The 20368-nt window shown below is 38.6% G+C and overlaps 1 protein-coding gene across 2 annotated transcripts in view; it reads left to right on the top strand.

The window, feature by feature from the left end:
* Positions 1 to 1425: 1425 nt before the first annotated feature.
* The window catches only part of CYFIP2 (cytoplasmic FMR1 interacting protein 2), a 49203-nt gene continuing 30260 nt past the window's right edge, over positions 1426 to 20368 (top strand). Inside the window, exons 1-3 of one of the 2 annotated variants that reach the window (XM_072400441.1) lie at positions 1426 to 1583; positions 10850 to 10921; positions 18379 to 18546. In XM_072400441.1, the coding sequence (XP_072256542.1) occupies positions 18430 to 18546 (117 nt within the window). In that variant the 5' untranslated portion in view covers positions 1426 to 1583; positions 10850 to 10921; positions 18379 to 18429. Of the gene's footprint in view, positions 1584 to 5565; positions 5648 to 10849; positions 10922 to 18378; positions 18547 to 20368 lie in introns of those variants that run through there. The other variant, XM_072400442.1, reaches the window with a different exon arrangement.

Here is a 20368-nt window from a genome sequence, read left to right as displayed (position 1 = left end):
GATGAGCGCGGTCATGCACCTGAAACAACTAAGAATTGACATATGTATAAAGCCTAAAAGGAAAAAATAATTCAGTAATAGAAAAATAAAATGTAATAAAATTTGTTCAATGTTCAACCAATTTCCTATGAGCTAAGGCTGCAAAAAAAAACCTTCTTCTGCATAATTGCATTACTCTACTAAATAGTACTCACATATCATTACATGACCACCACCATTCAGTTCACCCTTGCTGCCACTAGACAAGAGAAAGGACCATCATTCAACAAAAAAATATCATTAAAAAAAGAAAAAGAAATCTAAAAATATCTTGAAACTGAAGGAATTTTGCATAAAGAAGAGACCAAAATTTCACAAAGTTCATGCTAGGGAACGGTGAAAAGTAACGCCTTTTTAAAAATGCTAGTTGCCTGGCTTTCTTTGACTTTATTATTCTCTAAGCCATCAGGACAAGCTTGCAGCCAGTAAAATCAAGTACAAGGTATTTATACAACACTTTTATTTTGGTTTTTGGTTAAGAAGGAAAAAGGTTTAAACAAACTGCCCCGGAAAATCAGAAAATAAAGGAAATCGCCCAAATAAGGGAAAATTCTCTTAGACAGTTGTTCTCAAGAATAGGGATCCCAAGTGGAACACTGGATTCCCCATACCTCTTGCTTTGAGGGCATCCCTAAAATTTTGGATTTCCCCTCAATGGTCACTGATATAAATTATAGGGTGAATCTCCCCAACGGGAGAACAGATGGCAATACAAACCTGACCTCCTTTGTTTTCCCAAAAGTAGTTCCATGGAACCCTAGGATTCCTCCAGAGGTTGCTGGGGATCCCTTTAACAATGGGCAACTTGTGCCTCTCTAGTGAGTTTTGGTGACACCAATGATCTTTTTGGCTATCTGTAATGGTGGCATTCCTCCCGTCGATCACCAAACTAATATACTGTGATCTGTGGATAAAGTAATAATAGCCGGGGTCCCCTAAGACCTGGAAGTTTTTTCAATGGTTTCCCCCATGTTAAAAAGGCATACATTTCTAAAATGATTGTAATTTTATCTACAGAAACCGAGCATCATAAATACATCCAACCCTCCTCTGAAATCCCCATGAGATGAAGGAAACTCACCGGCGGTTTCAGGCTGCCAAAACCTGAACTATTCGTCCTCAATGAATAAGCACATAAAATAAATGTCTAGATGAATGCACATTATTGCTTGTGTCACCAGGACATGAAAGAGTCACAATGAGCTTGTGTTCTATGCCTAGAATAAAATGCTCTGTAATAATATGACCTCTGTTGGGGGGGTTGTGAGTGGGAAGGGAGGGGGAGCACATATAGCAGTACTTCCCATCTGCTGCTGCTGCAGCCATGTTGGGCTCTTTGTGAGGGGGTGGGAGAGAGGGGAGGGGAGAGACTCACAAGCTGATCAGAGCCGGAGGATGGTGGGAGACATTAGTCTGTGACTGCGCTTGGATAATAATAGAATAAAATAGAATAAATGCAGAAAAGGCCAGCAGCATCCGCCTGCACCTGACCTCCTCAGCATCCTCCTGCATCCTCCCCTGGACCATGAGCTGCTGCTGAGCTGGTAAGTGACATCATCTTGTCATAGAGGTTCTTGCTGCATTTTGCTGGCCCTGATCCCTACCCTCCCATCACTGATGGCTTTATTTGTATTTTTTGCTGTGTGTATGGCAAGGAAGGGATGTGTAGGGTGATCCCATTCAGCAGAAAACCTGCAATGTCCATCATACCCTGTCCATGTTCTCCATCATTCATTATGTATCAAGGGTTTCCATTCATCCTATTGCAATGCTATATGATGTCATGTGTGCTGCTAGATGCCGACATTCAAGATGGAATCATCTAAATCCACATGATCTGCCTTTCCAGATTCCACCCTGAGTTTTAGGCGTAGTGTGATGTTGCACCTACGCCAACATGTAGGAGGCCAGATATGTTTATTTATTGCAATGCCATTTTGTGCTTGTCATCTACCATGCTGGGATGTGCGTAGGATCTGTCTTGGTTTGGGAAATATATTTCCAACCTCTGGCTGTATTCCAGCTCAGCACGTCCTCAATAGATTTAAACCCAATCACTAAAATCAATGTTGGAGATTACAAGCGGCCATGGTGGCATCCATTACACAGACTGTTATCACCATCAGGAAGCCTACCTAATACATACATGTGGACTGGAAGTGACTAAATATGCTTGGAGGAAATCAGCAACATTATGATTAGAAAAACAATAAAGAGTAGAAAGAATGGTTTTAGCAAACTAAATCTCATCCATTCAGGGTTCAGTTCTGTTTATATAAGTGTTTTCCAAACTTCTAGCTCAGTGCTGATATGAATCATAGCATTGTGAAGTACCTAGGTACATAATATTGCTAGACTGCAAATCTGTAGTCTGTGGGTGACTACAGACTTGCACATGTGCACCCAGGGTCACCCAAGAAGTATGAATGACCCAGGGTGGGTTCTTTAGGAGGAGGATGATATCAGGGATATTATCTAGGGCTACATTCAGGTAGTTATACCTGTTCATCATCTTATGGAACTGCTGTACAGTGGTTGTATCTTGGCCTATATTCATTTCATATAGCAGGGCAGGCCAGAGAGAGATGGGACCGCATCACAAGATGTGAGGACAGAATATTAAAGATGAAGATAGCATGTTTAAGAAGCAAATTGTCAAATTGTTATTGCATTATAAAGGCTTGGTTCTGGATGAGACCTTTATTTTCCTTGGATCTAGTTCAGTCACCTTGTGTACCAGTTCCCTTCATTTTTAATAGCATCCACCAACCAAGTGATTGTCTTATAGCCTGTGGCTTCTGAGGATTGTGTGACAGGTTACTGTTTTCTTAGAAGTAACTGTATACCTGGAAAAAGCAACCAGCTTTCTTGTAAGCTTCATGCTTCTCTAGCTATGTAAAGATTGTACTCTTCCAATTAACCTTTGCTCAATTTTAGTTATAAATATTGACTACAAAATCTTTACCAAAATCCTAATTGCAGCGCTGATTCCCAAACTAACTTCCAATGGCCAAATAGTCTGTAATAAGCAGATATTATAAGACAGATCATGAATATTTTATCTCATGCTAAAACTTCTAAATTATCCCAAATGCACCTTGATTTAGATATTGCTTGAGCATTTGACATGGTTAGTAAGATTTTTTTAGAGCAGATTTTGCCTTACTTCAGAATCAGAAGACCTGTCCAAAAGGCCTTCCAAATTATAAACAATCACCCACAGATTTCCCAGCTTTCAGATTTTTTTGCCATACTACAGGGCATATGATAAGGATGCCCCTTTTCTATACTCATTTACCATTAATCCTAATATCACAAGATGCAAGATCAGTTTCTACGATTTCTCTAATTCAACATCTAGATCCCAGGGCTCCCAGCCACTAATACTGTGGAATTTTGAGCTTACAGAAGGCTGAGGACTCGGTCCCATGCTCCCCATGTTCAGCCAGGTATGATCAACTAATCTATTGTTTACAGCACAGCCAGAATCTGGACTGTCATTCAAGTTACAATGTAAAGAAATTTTCAGCTTGGACCAGGGCTCACACACACCAGAGTTTGGACAAACCTTCTGCACATCCGTTAGGTCATCCTCTCTTTTACATGACCTGGCAGAACCTAAACAGATAAGGAAAGGACTGAGGAAATGCTTCCACTTGCCTGCAGCGGTCATTTAATTCCCACACAATGCTCTCAGGCTGAACTTTAGACACTGCTGAATTAAAGTTTTTTTTTTTGCCTGTGTCCCGATTAGAGAAATTTGGGACATTACAGTCATGTCAATACAGAATTAAATTATATAATATAAAAAAAATATTGATAATAATTTGGCTAAAAAAGTAACTTGCATACAAAAAAAATATATACTGAAAGCAGCCGTTTGGTCCTGGTATAAGGTAGCAAGCAGCATGGATTGTATAACTTACTTTTTGAATGAGCTTTAGGACTTTTCATTTGTCCATCCTTCCAGCACGTCTCTTTCACTTTGAAGAACATATGGGTGTGCAGCATCGGCCACACTCCTAACCATAAAAGTCACATTAATTTTAATGTGTTTTAGTAGGAAGCAAAACACTTTGTTTAGATGCTTGTGCATACTCATTCCGCCACTCAGCTCAATACTGTTTCTGGTCCAATAAATATGGGATGCTGAAAGAGGATGCTGGTAATTGACTGTCCATTTTTGAAGTCAGTGAATGCAGCCTTTTACAAAGTGGACACAATTTTGTTCTTTCGGTCCATTGGGGATCTAAAAGGTGTCAATTCGATTTCTAACCCTACTGGCATACACTCACCATCTGATTAAGCTATGATGTTTTTGTAGCCTAATCACAGTACATAAAGCTGGCAGGTAGTTAGTGATCAGATCACTGTTGCTAAATGATTACTAAATTATTATTAATATTCCAATTTACACTAGCTCTATGCAGTTGAACAAAAAAATCAGTGCTTTGCTTTGAACTTGTTTTGGAACACATTGGTTTTTACTTGCCACAGTTTGTGGGTTATATTTAGTGGTGTCATTATGTGGCCTTGTTGTTAGAAATAAGAACTTCAATGAATTCCTTATCAATAATACTTCTTCTTTATTTCTTCTTCACTTCTCCACTGTTTTTTTTTTTAGCTGACGCATTTTACATTCTGTATTTTATGCTTAAAGTAAGCAACCTACTCGTTTTGGTTTTCAATTGGTAGCCAAAGATCCACCACCCACTAAAATTGCACTTGCACCAATGTTTTCCAGAAAAATGGCCCTCTGGCATAGACAGTTCACATTTTTGTTTTTTGTAGGTGTGTAAGGTGCCATACAAAATGAAATCAAAGCGTATAATTTCCCAGTATCCCTCTTGGAATGGCAGCAGAAAGCAATGTTCCGTGCTTGATGCATTACCATGTATTGTAACAGCATATAATTTTTTACTACAATGCACTGTTGTAAAAGAACCCTTACAAGGCCCTAAAGATCGAATTTGAACACTCACATTCAAGTGACCTATATGATAAAATGTATTTCTTGGTGCACATTAAAAATCCATCTGCATAGCCTTAGCAAGCCATATATTTTAAATGTTAAGCAACTGATTGCTATTCTTCAGGCCTGTTCACACCTATGTGTTTAACACACGTTCTCAGGCTAACCATGGTTTTACATGGTTCACGTCTGCAAAACAAACCATGTTTTCCAATGCATTACTCATGTTGTAGGGTTTATTGATAATGAAAACAGTGAATGTTGATAACACTAATAAACACATGAAAAAGCTGCATAGAAAGGTGTGAATCCAGCCTTAGCAATTGTTAGTGTGATTTAAATTGCATACATCTACTCTAAACAGAAGCTTGTATTTTTTTCCTTCTGTCCTGGTGTGTTACCATGTTGTTCTGTGGTAGTGAAATGCAGTAGGCCAGGCAGTGTTTTGCTGCCTTAGTATTAATAGTATGATGTAGTATGATGATTGTACTTGTGCAGCAGGTGCTTAGACAGGAAGGGTTGGGCTTAGCTAGGCTTAGCTGACTGATCTCTATACAGCTTTTACATCCGCAGCATCTGAGACAGAAACATCCACCCACACCAAGCTGGGGCTATTGCACCCCTTCCCAAGGAGAGGTAAAAACAATAATGGGCCTGTCGTGGTCAGCCGTATAGATATAGGAAGGAAATGTAGCTTTCTATTGTCTTATATGTAATTATAGCTGCATGTAACTTAAAACTGTGCCGTGTGTGTTGTTTGCATTTTAATTGCCATTGTTGTTTATAGAAAGCACAATTCGGGGAAATTAGGGGAATGTTTGTCTTTGTTATGCAGCTTCGCAAAGTCAAATAGGTCCATTTGAAATCTATAGTAGTCCAGTGCCCCTGTGGCTTCAAGACAGCTGGGGAAGCACACAAGTTGCCATGGCAGCTAGCACGCAAAGCTGTGAATGTGATAAACCTATTCCTGTAACCTAAAGAAAAGCGATTCCAGTCTGCTACAGTCAGATCACTTAAAGTGATCCTGCATTGCAGCCAATCAGGTTTCTGAGTATGGGGGAACATGTGGCTCACTCCCATCCAATAATACATCAAAGAGTGCCGTAGCAAACCACAAAACACTGTGCTGTCACATGAGGGGCTAAGAGGGTCCCTAGCACTTTGTAAGCGCTAGCAAGTCTTCAAGTTTACACAATACTTTTCTTTATCACAAAGTAGAAGTTTCCAAATCAAATGAGTTTTAATAAAGTACAATTAGTAGAATTAAAATATATATAAAGGGATAGGGAGAAATAGAGAAATGTCCCTATCTGGGTCCCAGACCCTACTGGAAAAGGTTTATTTCTATCCAGTGGTTTGAAACAATCATGGTGATATATGTGAAGAAGTGGTGGTGCTACATTGGGTGACACTGGGGCACAATCCCCCCACTGTGGGGCCACAGGAACCATACACATACAGGGCCACATGCTGTAATCAACAGCTTGCTAGGCTGTCAGTAACTGAGCCAATCACCTCCATAAAACCCCTGAAAGACATGTCTGAAATACTGGCACTTCTTCTACTGGATATGAGGAAAACTGCCAGCCTACCTTCTTCTGGAAACCTAGGTGCACTGTTAAAGTATATGTACATTTTGGATAAACTAAAAAAAACTATTTTTAGCAAGGTTTATGCTTTCTCTCTCTGTCCCTGGATGAGACTTTCACCCATTTTTTGTTCTAGTGGCCTGGTGGAAAATCCAACATATTAATTTGTCATCAGAGCGATAGGTGGAGTAAAATATTTCAATGGGGACACTAATTCAAGGTACAACTCTCTGGAATAAAATGTTTGTGCATTTTCAAACAATTTCCTCTCATTTCCTGTTATGTATTCAGGACAGAAAGTGAAGAGAAATCTCCCTAGCAGGTTGCAGACAGCAACACATAACATAATAGGAGTTGTAGTCATTCACTGCCCTGAACAAAACTCTAAAAAAATGTTTTGGAAGGCATACATTTTAACACTTTAGCTCAACAAAACCTCACAAATATGCATCTACCTAATGCTGTTCTTTGAGGCAAGTTTATGTATTAAAATTTAACCTGCAAATTTTTTATTGTTTAGTAAAAATCAATCAATGATAATGAAAAAAAAGAACTGGCCAATGTTCCATGGCATTGTTTCCTACTGACTAACGCTTCTGGGAAATGTGGCTTCTACCAAGGGTGGGTTATATTCTTTTCTCCTACTAACCATGAGCACCAGAGAAAATTGTGATTGTGAGGAAGAAACTGAAACAGGAAGTTTCTGATCTGTAAATGTGTCTATATTGTAATAGGCTAAAGCTGCGTACACACGCATCCTTTTTTTCACGATCCTTTCCAACTTTCTTTCACGATCCTTTCTTCCTTTCCAACGACAAGGGACTGCACGATGCATGAACGGTGCTGTACATACAGCACCGTTCATGCTCTATGGAGAGGGGAGGGGGAGAGCGACGGAGCGGCACTACAGCACCGTTCATGCTCTATGGAGAGGGGAGGGGGAGAGCGACGGAGCGGCACCCTGCTGCACGCTCTCCCCTTCCCTTTCATTAGGATCGGTCGTCGTCCATCGTCCGTGGATCCGGCAGGTCGGTCGTTCGGACGATGGACGACACCGACTGTACACACGGCACACACGGCCCGAGATTTGGCCGATGCCGATTATCGGGCGATAAAAATCTGCCGTGTGTACGTAGCTTTACTGCTGATCAGCTCATAAAGCTCATAACATGGTTGAGGTATTCGCCCTGTCTGAAAAAGGTCAATGCCATGAGAATATAGTTTTTCTTTTGTTTTCTAACAAATGAGGAGGAGAGACTTCATATAAATTCCCACTTACTAGGGTATTAGGGAACATGAACGAATATGTTATAAATGAAACTGGTAAATGGAATGTTTTTAGTATGGCTTCTATTAGCAGATGAACAGCTGTTGGACAAAGAAAAGGGTTGCAAGGGAGGGATCACTGGAACACTGTTCTACACTAATCCAAATATTGTATTCAGGATAAACAATCAATTAACCCTGTGATTTTGGACACTTAATAATATTTTTGGATGCCTGGGTATCCCAAACTTTCACTATGTTTAAGAGAGGTTAAGGCAAATAATTAATCCTTGAGATTCATTACCACAAAGCTACTGAACAATATTGTTTGAGAAAGAAGCCTTCAAAAGAATAAGGCTACGTACACACGTGCAATAATTGTCGTTAGAAATTGATTAACGACCTATCAACCAATATTCACGATTATTTTGAACGATCGTATTGTGCACAGTTCTGCACATACTGAAACAATACCATCATTCAGATATAACTCATCAATAATGTACACACACTAGATATGATCGTCTGAACGATGCAGGAAGTGACATGAGTGTACAGGAGAAATCCACGATTACTGACCAACTGTACACACAATAGACAGCGAACGATCATTGCCCAATCCCATCGGCCAGGACAGTCGTTCATTTCCAGCGACATTCCTCGTTGTTGGCCAGTCGTTTACTATTTTTGTTAACAATTATCGGATGATTGGTCGTTAGTTCACATTAGTTTGGAGTTGGGCAAAGGTTTCTCTGAAAAGTTGCTAGTCTTTTTAATGCATAGGTAGTGGGTAAATTTTGGTTTCCTTCACTGTCCCACTATTTATAAGAAGAGGTTAATGTTGAGGGCCAAGGTTGATATTAAAATTGGAATTATTGCTTTATTCAGCAAAGGCCTTAAGAGCGTTAGGAAGGGTTATTTAAAAACAAAAGTTTGGGTTATATAAGGCAAAAGGTCATTCATAAAGGAAGCTATTTTGTATTCCTTAAATATGGTGTTAAGACCCTAAATAACTGGGTTGGATCTAATTATTCTAAGGAGTTAAAGTTAAGTTAAAGAGTATATACACATAGGTTAAAGATGGCAGAGGGTACTCCTGCTTTCCAAATGTAGGGGTCTGATAAGTGCTCATTTACCTGAACTTCAGCTTGTGGATTTAAGTACAATGCTTTATCCTGACCAACATTTGAGTCATAGCCCCTGATTCATCATTGAAATCCGCGATCGCGGGAAGCGCGATAATACGCGCGACCCGCGATCGCGGATTACCGCGGTCCGGGACTCGAGTGCGCGCGTCCACTCGCATCCTGAATCTGCCGGCCGGATTCCTGCCATGCATCGCCAGTAAAAAGCTGTCGGATAAGCGCGGCTCCGTGCGCGAGCTTTTCCGGTTGTTGAATAGCGCGATCGCGCGCGCGATTCCGGATCGCTAATACGAATGCGCGACCGATAATCCGATTTTGTTTGATGAATCAGGGGCATAATGTCCAGTTCCTGTAAAATAACGTAAATATAATCCCAGAATTCTTTTCTGTGCCAGTTGAAAGGAGATCAACAGCAGAAATCATTCACATTTTTGTGGACATCAAGTGTGTAGGATGTATGTCTTTCATGGTGGTGTTTGGGCTTCTCTGCCAGAAAAAAAGCCCACTTATTATTATTATTATTATTATTATTATTAATAAACAGGATTTATATAGCGCCAACATATTACACAGCGCTGTACATTAAGTTGACTCAACAATTTAAGCAATTAAAGATAGAAGCCAGAGACTAGTATTTTGGTATAGATTTTGACATGTAACACGGAGATTGGTTTCTTATTAGGGCAGTACTAGGGATCCTATACCACTTTGATAAATACTGTAATGTGTGCTTCAAGCAGGCAGTGTGAATAATGCATAGGTTGGGTGAGCGGAAATTTGGGTAATATAATTGGGGCTTATTTGTTATAGAAGTGGGAGATCAAACTATCATGACCTGGACTTTTTCTGGTTGGATTTGAAAAAAGGCAGACAGGAATACTTTTGAAAGCAGTGGTTCTTTTAAGCTGTTATTTATGTCAGTTTTCAAGTCCAGTGGACTTAAATGGCCAGGAAAATGATCCATTTTTTCCGGTTCTGACCCACTTTTTATTTTTAGGAGGAACTTAGGCTGTTGAGTTACTAAGGAGAATTATTACGTTCAGGGGATAATTCAAAGAAAATTGCAAAAAATACCCTAAGAAAGGAAATCTAAAAAAACATGATTTTACTTGCACATGATTAAACTGTTAAAGTCAGCAGAGCGTCACCTTATTTATTAAGCCAAGTGAAATATCCCTTGCAAGGGGGCTGTTCTTTTTACTAAGTGAACATCATTTTATGACATATTATATTTTATAGTATATAGTATACTGTTTACATATTTCAGACATATTAGCCAGAGCTTTACAAAGTCTGTAATCATATCACTAACTGTCCAACAAAGGGGCTAACAATCTTAAGTCCCCACCATAGTCATATGTCATTCACACAGCCTAAGGACACATTTTGAGGGAAAGCCAATTACCTAACTATGTTTTTGGGTTGTGAGAGGAAACCCATGCAAACTACCTGCAGTGCCTCTTATACTGCTGTCCAGTGGAAAGAATATCACATTTACAGATAACCAAACAGATCATTGGTGTCAGTGATAACTGACCTGAGAGGCACAGATTGCTCATGGAACCCCTAGCAACCTCTGAAGGAACCCATTTTGAGAAACTTCTAGGTCAGAATTCCAATCAGAAGCTGTAAATTGGTTCTTCTTGTAATAATAACAATTTTCTGTATTGGTGTGATACTTTTTACATAATATGTTTTTATAAGTATAAATATATATATATAGAGAGAGAGAGAGAGAGAGAGAGAGAGAGAGAGAGAGAGAGAGAAAGAGAGCACTAGACTAAAATTTTGTCTAATTCTTATTTTATAACAACAGATTCTTTTTTCTTGTATCTTAGAAAATTCGATGATCCTTCCCTTGTGAAGAAGATCACTGAGAGGAATTGTTGGGATCCACTCTTTTTCTTCAGGTAAACTCCAATATTTTATTAAATAATATGTTATCGGCCTATGATAGTAAATAATAATGTTATAACGAGTTGAGGGTGAAATGTATTTCAAGCTTTTAACTGTGTCACCATGGCAACATGTAATAACGTCTTTCATTGAAAGGACCTCACACCGAGAAATTATCCCTGCTTACTAATGAGGTAAAGCCAAGTTCTTTTTTTGGTTCTTTATTCATTGTTTTTCAAAGGACCAATTAAAAAGTGATTGGATGGAGCATACATGTGATTGCGTGGTTAGCTTTATTTAGGGAGGTCTGTATGATATACTTAGATTTGGTGCTCGTATTTTGGTAGGTATCATTGGATTATGCAGTGCTGTATCACTGAATAAGGCATTCAGGGTAAAGGGACAGGTTCTCTTGGTAAAGCAATCCATCCTCCAACCACGTATTCCTGTGTTCCCCTGCCACTTCATTCACCTGGTTCCACAGCTTTCTGTGTCCTTCAAGCTTTTGGACTGATCCAAAAATGAATGATCCAAAAATGACTCCTATTTGTAGAAGTTGCCGTTCAAGCCTATCTATGTATAACTTCTTTTTTCACTGTCCAGTCACAGGGTGTGGAAGGGACAATATCTGTCTCGGTCAGTGTAACCTAATTAGTGCAGAAAAAGGCCAAACAAAACTTTGGTTTGTGGCTCTATAAATCTCAGGATCCAAATGAGCAGAAATACAAATCCTTTGGCAAACAAAGCAGTTCAAGATATGTGTTTCATCTGTGTATTAAGTATTTGTCTAGAGTTCAGCTTTAAGTGTTAAGTGCTGAAAGGTCTGTCTGCTCCTATTGTGCATCCAAAGTCCTAGGACCGTACACTGCAATGCATGTATTTACTTTGAGCCTTGTGACAGTTTTTACAAGCCCTTTCTTTAGCTGTCTGCTGAGTTACAGACAGGGATAAAAAAATGACGGATTATTATAACTTTCACTTTGTGCACATGAATGGCGTTTGTCTGTATTGGACATTCTAGTGTGAGTAATCTCATTATATCTGCATCATAAAATTTCTCATTGCTGATATCTGTGCAAAGGATAACAGGGGGCACCAAAAAGGTGTCTGGATGAAAAAATCATGGGATTGCACATAGTAAGTGCATGGATCAGGGGCGCCCAATAGGTGGATCGTGATCTACCGGTGGATCTCAAAGGCAACGCGAGTAGAGTTATTAAGGAGTTATTAAGTCTAACTTTTTTTTGTTGGTAGATCATTTTGATTTAGTCATTTTAAAAGTAGCTTGCAAGACAAAAAGTGTGGGCTCCCCTGGCATAGATGTTCTGTGGGTTTGGAGATTTCGCCATTTGTGTCTTTGTGTGCTTTTACTAACTAATCAGCCTGAAAGACAAAGATGGGGCAGACCGGCTGCACATTGCAGTCCTTTCACATCACATAATACCTCAACAGCTGTGACTTGGACGCTGGTATGAGTAAATAAACTTCAGCGTTTCCCTTAAAGCAACCCTGTGTCCATATAAAATAATTGGAGTCCAGAAAAACATGTAAAGGACGAGGATTATATTTTCTGCTGCTGGAGAACTTTTTGATGATAAGAAATCTTCTGCTCAAATAATTATAAATATATTAGGAAAGCAGACACTTCTGGTCAATTCCCTGGTTCCCTACATCCATTTCTAGTTTCTCCTGCTGATCCCCAGTCATAACAGGCGTGATGTTGGTGGTGGGATATCTGAGTTTTGATTCTCAAAAGGGCTCACAGCCTAATGCTCCTGCCATAGTCTATAGCCCTGTACGCATATTAGATTAACAGGAGGATGAATAAGTAATGTACACACAGTATTTTTGTGTTTTATGGGGAGAGGAGGGTGGGAGATCAGTGAGTGACATTGCATGTGTTTTCCTCTATAGGAAAGTACAGTGGTCATCCCCGCTCAGTCGTTTAATTATCCACCAGGACAGATAAATGATTGACACACTGTATACATGCTAGCTTTTTGCCCCAGGTGATAATGATTGTTAGTCTGTATGTAGCCTATTTCTAACAATACAGCGTTTTATTAGGATGGGGAGGGCAAATTAACCCTCTGGTATCCCTAGAAGAAACCAATACAAATTCAGAGATAATTTATGAACTCCATTTATATAGTTTCCTAGCTGAAATTTAAACCTGGGATCCCAAAGCTGCAAAGCAATAATACTGACCCCATATGAGGGTAGGGGAAGTGTTTGTAGTCCATATCAGGTTTCTCAATATATACACTATAGTGAGTGGCCTAGAAGTTTGTTACTGGCAGTATGGCTAGGTAAAAAATAAATGACTGGTGACTGGGCTTTTTCTCTAGCCGAGTCTGGAATACAAGTTGCCACTCTTTGCTCTTTGATTATTATCTCTTTTCATAATGTAAAAACACCTCCAGCCACAGAATAGCAATGTGTGTTTCCTGGATCTGTATGCTAATAATAAATATCTGGTTTGTTAAGTTGTCTTTTGTGCTTTTTTAATATATTTTTTAAGACTTGTATAAGTGTACGCAGACTATAGATGAAACCTAGTGCTTGTGTCTTCAGATTCATATGCTATTATCCTAGGCAGTGGGAAGCTACACATTTTGACAAGCGAGTTTTACAAGTGGTTTTAATTTCTAAAAAAAATAAAAAGAAGGAACTGTTTTGTTAGCCTTTAGAACTGCTTCCAAATGCCATTATAGGCACATGCAGAAGCCTGAAAAAACCTAGCATTTTACAGAAGTGTTTACCTCTCCTGAGTGCGTACTGTCAAACACTAGGTACCCAGGGGAAGAAAATGCCCCCTGGGTATTACACTAGTCTGAACATGCCGTTATAGCAGAAAAACTAAACGCCAGTGGAAGATTGTGTTGATGAACCTGAGGCTGTGTGCAGAAGCCCAGATTTTTCCCATTTCCTATTTTGGGTGCAATGGTTATTTACATGAAGTCTTCACTATCTAGTTTCTATGAACTTTTGTGGAATACTTTTGTCACATTCCCATGTGGTTACGGGATGATATATACCAGGACATGACAGCACATCTCCCAACATTTGGAGATAGGGAACAAGGGCACGTTTTAGCTCAAAGTATGCAGCCAAATGACACACCCCAATTCTGAGGACTATACAAAATTACACAAAAAAATAATTGGTTAAGCCAGCATTTCTCAACCTTTTTAATACGGGGGTACCCTTAAAAAATGTCTAACTTTCAGGTTTGGGAAACCCCTTCTTAAATTACTATATCCATAGCTCACAGTATATTAGATTGGTGGTCAGTAAAAAGAATGCCTCCTACATTGCTGCTCATTGGGAAGAATGCCACGCTTACTAATAGCCAAAAAGATAATTGGTGTCACTTAAACTGACTGGGAATACACAAATTGCTCATTGCTTATGGAACCCCTAGCAACCTCTGGAGAAACCCTAAGGTTCAATGGAACCCAAGATGAGAAACACTGGGTTAAGCTGACAAGTTCTTTTTTTCACCACTATGCTTCCTTTTATATTACCTTTGGAATAATTCAGAGGCTGCATGAAAGTGCAAAATAACATTTTTAATAGTAAATAATATTTTTTTAGAGGTATATAAATTTACACAAAAACAGGTATAACTTTCTACTGGGGAGAAAACAAGGACAGAGGGGTTTGGTTATAAAAGACAATTGGGAGGTATGTGATAGCATAGGCACACATTTTATCTCACATGTGTGAAAATACAGCACTACAATCATCAGAGAAGACAACAACAATCAGACACTATAACCAGCAAGCAATAATATTTTCTGCCCAGGAACAGGATACTGTTTACACCTTTCAAACAACTTCTAAACTCTTGTCTTTGGTATTTTTAAACCTATAAAAGAAGAAGTAGAGGTGAGGAAAAGCACTTTTTGGTTAAATCAATGAATTTAGGTTGTATCCGCTTTTTCTGTGTGTTGTATGATGACAATTGTTTTTCAACCATAGTCTCCCCATTCAGTCAGAGATGGATTAAAGTTTAACTTCAAGATGAGCAAATATTGTCTAAATACAAAGCATGTGTATTACTACTTGAATGGTGGGGTGCTTTGTTTATTTCATCTAGATCTATGCACATAAATTAAATTTTGCTTTTGTGCAGGAATCCTTCCTGTAATAAATTATAATTATTTTTATATTGTGCACAGAAAGTGGATCTATATCTCTAGTGGCTATTGTGTGATATATTAAAATGAAAACTTTGACCAGCTGTACTATCTCTGGTCTACTGTAGGAGAAGTTTGCAGTTGGGTTCTGTTGAAATCAACTGAATCCTGGGCTCTTGCCATTGTAAATATTCTGACTCTGCTGAGAGACAATGGATATGTTAATATGGGGTAAAGAAAGTTTGGAAATTATTTGTTTGTTTGTTTTTTTCTTGACCCATGTAGCAGTATGGGGTGTCCTTCACTTTATTTGTGCTGCATGGTGTCCCATTTTCTGGTCATATGTTGGTAGATACCTATTTTTCACTTATCAACTTGCAGGTATAGAGCATGTGAAGGAATCATACAGTTTTGCTGTCCTTTGTTAGGTTTAAAAGGCCTTCTTAAGCTTGAAGACAAAACTTCTGAATATGTCAAACAAGTTCAAAGCTCTCGACATGCAAAGTTCTCTGGTTCTGGTTTATCCTGTAATGAATGCAAAGAATAGAGAATATCATGTTCTTAGAATACAAAGCAATACAAACCAAGGGCACTAAAAGTGCATGTAAACAATAAACCTCTTTTTTTCTTAAAAGCTTTTATATTTTTTCAATAAGGGTTAAAAAATCTGGTTTATTCTGTAATCCAGTGAGCTCATAATGTTCTGTATACTCTGCAGCATCATCCCAAACTCAGTCCTGCCCAGTTAACCCCTGCGAACTAAAGAACACATCCCATGTTATGGAAATGAGGAGAGCAACAGGGGTTCTATTGTCCTTTCTGTCCTCAATTAACAACTCTGTACAGTGAGTTAGTGATGTCACTTGGATAAGAGTGTGTTACTGGCAGGATCAGCAGGGGAAAGGAAAAAAAAAGAAACCAAATTTAGCCATAACATGTATGGCCACCCCTAAGGTCATGTCAAGCAGTCAAGCTTTTTCAGTAGTTAGTTGCTAAGCCACAGAGGTGAATGCAGAGCTATTGTTGGTGAAAAGCTTTTCACTTACATCTAATGCCTGACAAACTAATTTGCTATATGGTGTTAGTAGAGCTAATGATTCCAGTGAATTCCGTCTATCCACTCCTAAAATGTACATAGTACAAAGCTACACTTTACAGTCCTGTTTGGCTGGGGAGAGAACATTATATTCTTTCTACTGCAGAAAAGTTACACTTTCAGGTCTTGTCTTTCCTAGCCTGTAACTGGACAGTGCAAGAGGATGCAGAGACTAATGAGCTCATATTCCTGCAAGTCTTCTCTGTGCTTCCATCAGCATGTTCCTTATTAGCACAGGAGCACAACTGATTGGCTTCTTGTGCTGCTTCTTTATGCTGTACAGAAGGCTGTGTCAAGTCAAATTCAGGTACTTATACTACTTATACATAAAAAAACATTTAAAGCTAAATGCCAGCCTTGCACAAATGTACAGGCTTCTATAATGAAATACTTACTCTAATTTCCCTGCAAACTTCTCACCTGTTCATCAAAAGCTGTAAAATCCAATGTAAATCGCAGTTTCAGGTGCTTTGCTGTCGCTAGCAGTGGGGGTGCATCTAAGTGTGGTCTTTGTCATGTTTCATATTTTATAATATGCTAATAGGAAATAGTCACATTTTGTTAGCAGCCAAGCAAGCAGTCTATCTGCGGTGTTATTAAAGCTAAGCCAGGTGTAGCCAAAACTTTCCTTTTTAGTTTTGGATAGGATAGGGAAGGGTTGAACTCATGGGGGAATATTGGGGAGATTTCCCTGCTTGTTTTATACTAAGAACTTCAAAATGTAGGTAATTCCTATCATATAAAGACATAGCTGGTCGCTAGGTTGGATCAAATGTATGTGGCAGGGGCACACATCAGTGACATTACAGTGCAGGAGGTCACGGACTTGTCGGCTGACGGAGTTTCACCATAGCTCCCTTGTCCCTGTCTCCCTGTCATTTTCTGCATGGCGGACCAACCACCATCAGAAAAATCCTAAAGTGGAAAAGGACTTTTTGCTACCTCTGAAACTCCTAAAAACATTTAAAATCTTTGCTGGAATAGCTTCCAGGCAAAAAGAAGGGGCAAAAGGAGGATGGGGGGATCCCAAAGTTGGACTCTAAACTATATTAGATATAATTATCCTTTAAATTTCCTGATGCTTAACAACCACTTAGAATCATAGAATGCTCAAATTCCTGATATCTGTAGGACCACAGGAATCTTTTTATCGACTCAATATATCAGATATTTAGGGAAGACAATATTACTTAGGTAATATACGGAAGTTGTATGAAGACCTGTAAGAGGAACAGCATTTGTTCTGTATTTCCTGTACAGATGAAACACGTCCTCTGAGGTTAGGTGAGATGAGACGCTGAGATGAGTCTGTTTCTTTTTCCTCATGATATGCAAATCTTTACAAAACCTAGATTATAGCAAGTGTCTTCTTTCTTATTGCAAATTTTTAATGTATTCCTGTGTTGTTTTTCTATTTCAATTGTCATTTTTTTACTATATTTATTATCAATTTACACTACATTAGGTTGTCTTCCCCTGTGGACCCGTACAAAAAGTGTGATATGGGTGAGAGGAAGTAATATGGAATTGAAGCTAGTTGTACAAGTAAAATAAACCATCCAAGCATGATGCAATAGAAATGAGAACCTTTATTAATTAAAAAAAAATTCACACCCTATTGTGGAATATAGTTTACTCACTGACCATATGAAGATTTTTTTTTAAAATTCAACTCGCTTCCAAGCAGGGGTATCCTTGTATACTTTATATGTAGTTTTTTTCTTATTGATACAACCAAATTCACATTTGCATGGACAGATACTGACAGATGAAAACATTATTGAAAGACAATAAAGCTGTACAACCAGCAATGCAGATGAAATATATATTGGAGCTGTACGAGCCGCTCTGAGATTTACTCTGCCCTTATACACGGCCCAGCCTGGCAAGGCAGGAAACCTGATTGTATTCTGCTATAGTTAAGTAGCACCTACAGGTCTTGCCCCTACACACGCTTGTGATTGGATTTGTCATTTATTATGTGTCATTTATATCTGCCCCGAGTTTTAAAGATTTTAAAGATAACCCCTTACAAATTTAAAAGAAACCCATTAATCCAGCTCTGCATTCATTAATACATCATTCAATGTGTTTTCTTGTAAATGCAACTAGGTAACAATTATTTAATGTGCTGCAGTAAGAAGCATGACGATAGAAGTAAAGAGCAAAATGTATTAATAATTACAAAACATACTATAAAACTTATATTTATTTGTGTTTTTTCCTTCTTTAGATAATATTGTCATAAAATCCCTGGAGACTGGTGCTACCGGATTTACTCAGCATGACCACCCACGTGACGCTGGAAGATGCGTTATCTAACGTGGACCTGTTGGAGGAGCTTCCGCTCCCTGACCAGCAACCATGCATCGAACCTCCGCCATCCTCCATAATGTACCAGGTATCACATTGTTCTAATGCTCCATTCACAGATCTGTAGTACTTTACATTTATCAGAAATTGTTTCATTAACTTTTTAAATACTTTATATATAAAAATGCCCATTACAAGTACCAGACTGTTAGTGATAGAGGCTGTTTTGCCCCTGCAATATGAGAAGAGGCAAATAGCAGGCGTTAGGAAATTTCCCTACATGTTTCATACACAGATTGTCTCTCAGTTGAATGTTTAATACAGAAGGATGAAGAAGGTGTTTAGGTAGGCAAGTAGGCCAGAGTCCAGACATATGTAAAGACATGTACAAATAATTATTTGACAAAACCTTTACAGTGGAAGCAAGATGCAATATAGAGAGTTCTTCTCATATAAATTAAAAATCTAGAGAATGACGGAAGTAGTGAGTAAGTGAGCAAGCTGAGTTTTAAATAAACCAACCAGAAGTATATCATAGTGACACCATAAATGAATTACATACAACCTTGGGTGCCTATAAATTTTATGTAGCCTCCTGAGTGGCCAAGAAATTTAATTGAATGTCAAACACTAGCTTATCTTCTCACCTACCTCAAATCACTATATTGGTCTTGAAGGCTGCCTATCATATTGAATAGCCAATATTAAATTGTGAATGGGGGAAGTCAGAACTTATAATATCTGTAAACTCTGGGAAGTAATAAAAGCTGTGCCAATGGAAATATGAAGGAAGGAAGAAAATCACTATTCCTGAAGGTGAAGAGATGGTGAAACAATGTGGATGCAAACAAAAACTGGGCTTAGAGTAATAATCTGGAGACTGGTAAGGAAATGTATGGAGAACAGACTACTGTAAGAACAGCTTTTGATAAGCAGGAGGAAAGGTGTATAGATTAAAAAGGCTACAGATGGATTGAAGACTGGTATAATAATCACACCTGGAAATGATAAGAACCTGGAAACGATTTAGAAACAACATTTTGTCTGGAGAGAAACATAAAGGCCACCATTGTTTAACTTTTTTCTAAAAATGCTTCTTACATGGCTTTCACTCAGACTCAAATGCTTTCAGACAGTGATATGAAACAAGTAGTTAGGTGAGGGTGACTTTCAATATTTGCATGTTTGTTCTGGAACAGCCAGGTAACACGCATTTTAGGAAGGTTGTATGTGGTAATATTTACTTGTGACACTTGTCATGTCTACATTAAAGAACAAAATCAAATATTCAGTTTTTTGACAAGATCCTTGTCAAAATACTGAAGGTATTGATATCATATCAGCAGCACCAAGAGTTCAGCCAGAAAAGCCAAATGAGATGTGGAAAAACAAGGATTAGACTGTCAGGGACATAATAATATTTGGATGTGAGACCTAAGGGGGTACATTTGAGTATTATTTGCATGTACAGTTGAAGTACTTCTGTGAGCATATACGTTTATAAACTAATTAGGAAAAACATGGGGAAGGGCCTTGTGCTTCACTAACAAATGAAGACTCTGTATGGTTATCTAAAAAGTGAGTGCAACATCCAAAAAAAACCCCAAAACACCCTTGAATACTCAAAGCAGATACACAACAAGTAATGAATGGCAAATGATGTAAAAGATAGCCAGTACTAAATTAATGATCCCAACCACAAATGAATCTTACTAAGGTGGCTCTACCCTATTTACACCCTATCACATGGTTTACCAAATTCTTCAATTTCTGTGTTGGTCCACCCTGTTATATATCTCAGTGAGCCAATGTGTAATAATGTATTTTGCATTCTACATTTTAGTCCTGATAGATTATGTACAGTGTGGATTTCAAACTTCTGTCAAAATCTGTCAGTACTCCATGCCTAT

This window comes from Pyxicephalus adspersus, chromosome 2, assembly GCF_032062135.1.
Source record: "Pyxicephalus adspersus chromosome 2, UCB_Pads_2.0, whole genome shotgun sequence".
NCBI classification, from domain to species: domain Eukaryota; kingdom Metazoa; phylum Chordata; class Amphibia; order Anura; family Pyxicephalidae; genus Pyxicephalus; species Pyxicephalus adspersus.
This window is presented reverse-complemented; position numbering and strand designations above follow the sequence as displayed.